The sequence below is a fragment of the Macaca nemestrina genome, chromosome 7 (assembly GCF_043159975.1).
Source record: "Macaca nemestrina isolate mMacNem1 chromosome 7, mMacNem.hap1, whole genome shotgun sequence".
NCBI classification, from domain to species: Eukaryota; Metazoa; Chordata; class Mammalia; order Primates; family Cercopithecidae; genus Macaca; species Macaca nemestrina.
Window position 1 is genome coordinate 14637611 of NC_092131.1, and position 6720 is coordinate 14644330.

The following is a 6720-nucleotide window of genomic DNA, read 5'->3' on the forward strand; positions in this document are numbered from 1 at the left end:
GCCACGAGGGGCGTAGCCGGAGGAGGCGGGGCCCGAGTGCCAGGAACCAATGACAAGGAAAAAAAGCGAAGGAAGGGGGAGGAGCGACTTCCGACAAACGGATGTCACTCCTCTCCCTTCTGCCGCCTGCGCCGGCCACGGGCTGATTTCCGCCTCCGGGTGGCGCTTCCCGGTGTCGTGTTCTGGAAGCTTAGTGGTCACCATGGAGCTGCTGGGAGAGTATGTCGGGCAGGAAGGGAAGCCGCAGAAGCTGCGGGTGTCCTGTGAGGCGCCGGGTGACGGCGACCCTTTCCAGGGCCTATTGTCTGGCGTGGCCCAGATGAAGGAGCTGGTAACGGAATTATTCGGCCCCCTGGTACAGGCGGAAGTGCAGCACCGGGTGGCGGCGGCTCCAGACGAGGCCCTGGACGGTGAGCTCTGAGACGGTGCTGCAGCGACAGGAGGACGGGGCGGGAGCCAGGGGAAATTGGCTTGGGGAGCCCGTGTAGAGTGGCAGACTTGGACAAAGTGAGCCTCGAGGAAAGAAGAATTGCATCTAAAAATTTTTGGCGGGCCAGGCGAAGTGGGGCTCACTCCTGTAATCCCAACACTTTGGGAGGGCGAGGCAGGAGGATCACTTGAGGTCAGGAGTTCCAGAACAGCCAGGGCAACATATCGAGACCCCGTTTCCATTGTTATTTCAAAGATAATTTAAAAAATAAAAATTGTTGGCATTTATCACTATATTTGGGCTGCTTCTACTCAAACATTTCCACGACTCATCGCTATTTCATTTATTTCACTAAAAAACTTGCCGAATGCCTACTACTATTTGCCAAACCCTGAGCTGAGCCCTGGAGGAAGAATGAGGTCAATGCGACTCAGTTCCTGCCCATGTGAAACACAAGGGGATTATACAGGCAGACACTCTTATTAAAAGTGAAAGTGGCCAGGCTGGTAGCTCACGCCTGTAATCCCAGCACTTTGGGAGGCTGAGGCGAGCGGATCACGAGGTCAGGAGTTCGAGACCAGCCTGGCCAATATGGTGAAACCCTGTCTCTACTAAAAATACAAAAATTAGCTGGGAGTGGTGGCGGGCACCTGTAATCCCAGCTACTGGGGAGGCTGAGGCAGAAGAATCGCTTGACCCCGGGAGGCGGAAGTTGCAGTGAGCCGAGATCGCGCCACTGCACTCCAGCCTGGACTACAGAGCGAGACTCCGTCTCAAAAAAAAAAAAAAAAAAAAAAAAGAACGTGGTTCTATGGCCCTCTGTAAGTGTTGCAAACCCAGAGACCCTCGGAAGGCTTCAAAGAGGATAAGACTTTTGAGCTGGAGTATTGAATAAAAAGGAGTTTTATCAGGTGTGAAACTACAGACATATTTGGAAGAGTACAATCTATCGCAGAGTAGGAACAGGTTCCAAGGAGTGGGACAGACTTAATTTTAACATGTATTAACTCCTAGAGACTCCCTTGCCTTTCCAGTTTTGTAGGTGCAGTTTGAAAATAGAAACGTGAAGTTTAACTGCATTATTTTTTAAAAATTGCCTCGAATGCAGAAATAGGCAGGTACTTTTTTTTTTTTTGGAAATGGAGTCTAGCTCTGTTGCCCAGGCTGGAGTGCAGTGGCACAATCTCGGCTCACTGCAACCTCTGCTTCCCGGGTTCAAGTGATTCTCCTGTCTCAGCCTCCCAAGTAGCTGAGATTACAGGCGCCCGCCACCACTCCCAGCTAGTTTTTGTATTTTCAGTAGAGACGGGGTTTCACTGTGTTGGCCGGGCTGGTCTCGAACTCCTAACCTCGTGATCCACCTGCCTTGGCCTCCCAAAGTGCTGGAATTACAAGCCTGAGCTGCTGCACCTGGCCAGGCAGGTACATTTTAACTGTCCTGAGCTGAAAAATCCAAGAATAGATATTAGAGTTAGGATTTACAATTCTCTAAGAAGAGCTTAAACTGTACTTTCCTTCCATCTTGGGAATTACATCTTGATAATATGGATGTTGGCTATGATCAAAAAGAACAATAACAAGTGTTGGCTGGAATGTGGAGAAATTGGAGATCTTGTACATTGTTGGTGGAAATGTAAAACAGTGTAACCACTGGGAAAAAGAGTTTGGTAGCTCCTCAAAAAGTTGACATGAAGTTACCACATGACCCAGCAGTTCCACTGGTAGTCCTCGCAAGAGAACTGGAAAGTATGTTCACACAAAAACTTACACATGAATGTTCATAGCAGCAGCATTTATAGTGACTAAAATGTGGAAACAACAATTGACCGGGCTTGGTGTTGCACCTTTAGGAGGTGGGAGGATCACGTGAACCCAAGAGTTTGAAGCTGCAGTGGGCTGATTGTTCCACTGCACTCCAGCCTGGAGGACAGAGTGAGGCCCCATCGCTTCATCTCTAAAAATAATGATAATTTTAAAAAATAGAAATAATGCAAATATCCATCAACTGATGAGTGCATTAACAAAATGTGGTGTATCCATACAATGGAATATTATTAGCAATAAAAGGTAATGAAGTATTTATACATGCTACAACATGAATGAACCTTGAAAACATTATGCTACAGTGAGAGCCAGACACAGAAGGGTACATGTTATATGATTTTGTTTATATGAATGTACAGAATAGGCAAATCCATAGAGAGAGATTAGTGAGCTGGGTGCAGTGGTGGGCACCTGTAGTCCCAGCTACTCTAGAGGCTGACACAGGAGGATCACTTGAACCTGGGAGTTTGAGTCTAGCCTGGGCAACATAGCAAGACCCTCTCACTAATAAAAATTAAGGGGGAACAAAAGTAGATTAGTGGTTGCCGAAGGCTGAGGGGAATGGAAAGTGACTGCTAATGGGCATAATTCATTTCTCTTTGGAGTGATGAAAGTGTTCTAGGATTAGAGAGTGGTGATGGTTGCACAATCTAGTGAATATACTAAAAACCACTAAGCGGTACACTTTTAAAAGTGGATTTTGGCCGGCTACAGTGGTTCATGCCTGTAATCCCAGCAGTTTGGGAGGCCAAGGCATGCAGATCACGAGGTCGGGAGATCGAGACCATCTTGGCCAACATGGTGAAACCCCGTCTCTACTAAAATACAAAAAATTAGCCGGGCGTGGTAGCGCGTGCCTGTAATCCCAGCTACTTGGGAGGCTGAGACGGGAATCACTTGAACCCTGGAGGCAGAGGTTGCAGTAAGCTGAGATCGCGCCATTGCACTCCAGCCTGGTAACAGAGAAAGACTCCATCTCAAAAAAAAAAAAGAGACTGGATTTTATGATGAATGAGTTAATATTTCCAAAGAGGAAAGTGATAGAAAATAAAGATTTTAAACACTGAAATTCTCAAAATCATTTTAATCTAAAATGTGCATGGTTTTATTAATCCCTAAAGCGAAATGGTCTCGTTATCAACCACTTTAGCTATATATATTTCTTTCAACCATAGAACGTATTGTCATACAACAAATATTTATTTTAAAAGGTGATGATGAAGATGATGCCGAAGATGAAAATAACATTGATAACAGAACTAACTTCGATGGACCATCTGCAAAACGGCCAAAACCACCATCTTAACAATAGCCTTTATGACATTTAAAAGATGGCTGTTGTATCCCAATTGTCACACTAGGACATTTAAGGAAGACTTACGCTCTAATTTGGAAAAGCATTTGTGTTGTTTTCCTGGGACAATTTTGTCAAAGAGAAAACTGGTTTTTCTGTTTCTAGCAAAGACAGTAAAGGCTTAGAAATAAAATCTGTTTTCTTGAGAAATAAATTTCAGACCGTGGGAGGAAAATAGAACACTTCATAATATATAAAATCCTCTTAAGTTGGCAACTGAATTTTTATCATTGTTTTCTATTTTTAAAATAACCATTGGTTTGTGTGATGTCTACATCTTTTAACTTCTGCTTCTGTTATAAACAGTACGTCATGGTTCATAGGCAGTAACATTTCAGAGAACTGACATGAACAAGTGGTGAAAAGTGGGCATTAAATGTAAAAATAACAGTTCTTCATAAATAGAAGGAAAATTAGGAAATAGAAATACTGAAGAGAGAGTCCTTGAAAGAGACCCAAGGAAACCCTGAATTCATACCCATGTCAAAGATACAGATATCCTGAGATGATGCCGCTTGATGAATGTGCATTAATCTGATTTATCATGTACCTTAAGAGAGCCAGATGGGGTAGGGTATGCTTTTGTGCTGTGATATAGTATGTATACAGGTACAAATGTAAGGCCTTAAGTAAATAATCTGCGTTGATTACAATTTGGATATTTCCTCTCCTCCTGTAGCCATGCTTTGATTTAGCTTTAAAAAGATTATTGAATCCTTTAAAAATATATATTCCTAAAGTATGTATGTGTGTGTTTCTTTTCTGCTTGTTACTGGGACTAAGGCATGTTTATTCACTATGCATCCTTCCTGATGTAGATAGCTTCAATGCAAAGAAATCAAGTAGCATGTACCTAGTAAAATACAAATAGTCATGGGATTTTAGAGTTGGAAGTAACTTTACAAACTATGTGATTTATTTCACAGATAAATCTCAGGATAAGTATTTGCCCTCAGATTACAGAGTACTGGGTTACATAAATAGCCTTTAGGTTTTTTTTAAGCTGATAAAAGGTGAGAGAAATCATTAATCAACTTTTTTTTTCTTTTTTTTTTTTTGAGACAGAGTTTCACTCTTGTTGCCCAGGCTGGAGTGTATTGGTGCGATCTTGCTCACTGCAACCTCTGCCTCCCGGGTTCAAGCAATTCTTCTGCCTCAGCCTCCCAAGTAGCTGAAATTACAGGCATGTGCATTTTAGACAGGGTTTCACTCTGTCACTAAGGCTGCAGTGCAGTGGCACGATCTTGGCTCACTGTCACTGCAACCTCCGCATCCCAGGCTCAGGTGATCCTCCCACCTCAACCTCTCAAATAGCTGGGACTACAGGCATGCACCAGCACATCCAGCTAATTTTTTTGTATTCTTTGTAGAGATGGTTTCACCACATTGCCCAGGCTGGTCTAGAGCTCCTGGACTCAAGGGATCTGCCCACCTCAGCTTCCCAAAGTGCTGGGATTACAGGCATGAGCCTACCATGCCTGGCCTAATCAACTTTTTTTTTTTTTTTTTTTTAAAGACTAAGTCTGGCTCTGTCGCCCAGGCTGGAGTGCAGTGGCCGGATCTCAGCTCACTGCAAGCTCCGCCTCCCGGGTTTACGCCATTCTCCTGCCTCAGCCTCCCGAGTAGCTGGGACTACAGGCGCCCGCCACCTCGCCCGGCTAGTTTTTTGTATTTTTTAGTAGAGACGGGGTTTCACCGGGTTAACCGGGATGGTCGCGATCTCCTGACCTCGTGATCCGCCCGTCTCGGCCTCCCAAAGTGCTGGGATTACAGGCTTGAGCCACCGCGCCCGGCCTAATCAACTTTTATGAATCACTTTTATTATGAAATAATTTAATTTTCATATCATTGAAAATCTATATACCTTTTCATATCATTGAAACACTGTTTTACTTTGGAATAGCAGCCTTCCACTAAGTACTCTTGGGCAATCAAACAATGCCAACTAGAAAAAGTTATAGATCGTCAGAAATTATCTGTTTAGTTTATGCTGATGTTTCTAATATTTAGCTGTTATTTATTATAGTACTGTTATCTCTATACAATCATTAAAGAAAAAACTGGTTGGGTGCAGTGACTGATGCTTACAATCCCAGCACTTTGGGAGGCCAAGGCGGGCGGATCACCTGAGGTCGAGAGTTTGAGACCAGCCTGACCAACATGGAGAAACCCCATCTCTACTAAAAATACAAAACTAGCCTGGTGTGGTGGCGCATGCCTGTAATCCCAGCTACTTGGGAGGCTGAGGCAGGAGAATAGCTTGAACCTGGGAGGCAGAAGTTGCAGTGAGCCGATCGTGCCATTGCATTCCAGCCTGGGCAATAAGAACGAAACTCCATCTCAAAAAAGAAAAAAACTTACCTGTATATACGGAAAATAGATCACATTGTTAAATTGATATCTGAACCTTTTCTCTGAACATTTTATGTTTCCTTTGGAAAATGTGGTTATAAAGAAGAAATTTCAAGATAATATTTGTGTTTGTGGCCCAGTGTTTTTAGATTCTGATTTATAAGATTGGTCTTTTAATTAATTTTAATACTGATTTCAATTCTAATACTGTCTTCTTTGTAAGAAAGCCACATGTTTGACAAAGATGGGCCAGTATAGAAGAAATGCTTTGCCAGGTTTTCTAATCTGCTGCTGCGCTTGGGTGTCACTGTCACTCAGGCTGGAGTACAGTGGCACACTCAGCTCACTGGAATTCCTGGGCTCAGGTGATCCTCCCACCACAGCCTCCCAAGCAGCCAAGCACTAGGTGTGTGCCACCACGCCAGGCTAATTTATTTTTTATTTTAGTTCTTTTTTTTTTTTTTTTTTTTTTTGAGACGGAATTTCGCTCTTGTTGCCCAGGCTGGAGTGCAATGGTGCAATCTCAGCTCACCACAACTTCCACCTCCCGGGTTCAAGTGATTCTCCTGCCTCAGCCTCGCGAGTAACTGGGACTACCGGCATGCACCACCACGTTAGGCTAATTTAGTATTTTTAGTAGAGACGGGGTTTCTCCATGTTGGTTAGGCTGATGTCAAACTCCCGACCTCAGATAATCCACCCGCCTCGGCCTCCCAAAGTGCTGAGATTACAGACACCGCACCCGGCCTTTTTTTTTTGA

The 6720-nt window shown here is 43.9% G+C and overlaps 1 protein-coding gene across 1 annotated transcript; it reads left to right on the forward strand.

Annotated features, from left to right (window-relative positions):
* The first annotated feature begins 49 nt into the window (after nt 1-49).
* Nucleotides 50-4352, forward strand: GON7 (GON7 subunit of KEOPS complex). The gene is made up of 2 exons (XM_011717168.3): nt 50-410; nt 3466-4352. The coding sequence occupies exons 1-2, from the start codon at nt 50-52 to the stop codon at nt 3558-3560; spliced, it is 456 nt and encodes a 151-aa protein (XP_011715470.2). The 3' UTR covers nt 3561-4352.
* The last annotated feature ends 2368 nt before the right edge of the window (nt 4353-6720 follow it).

What these genes read in the sequence shown, in the direction of transcription:
- GON7 (XM_011717168.3), top strand. Translation starts at nt 50, where the DNA reads ATGACAAGGAAAAAAAGCGAAGGAAGGGGGAGGAGCGACTTCCGACAA. An exon ending in TCCAGACGAGGCCCTGGACG is followed by an intron (nt 411 to 3,465) that starts GTGAGCTCTGAG and finishes TTATTTTAAAAG; the next exon opens with GTGATGATGAAGATGATGCC.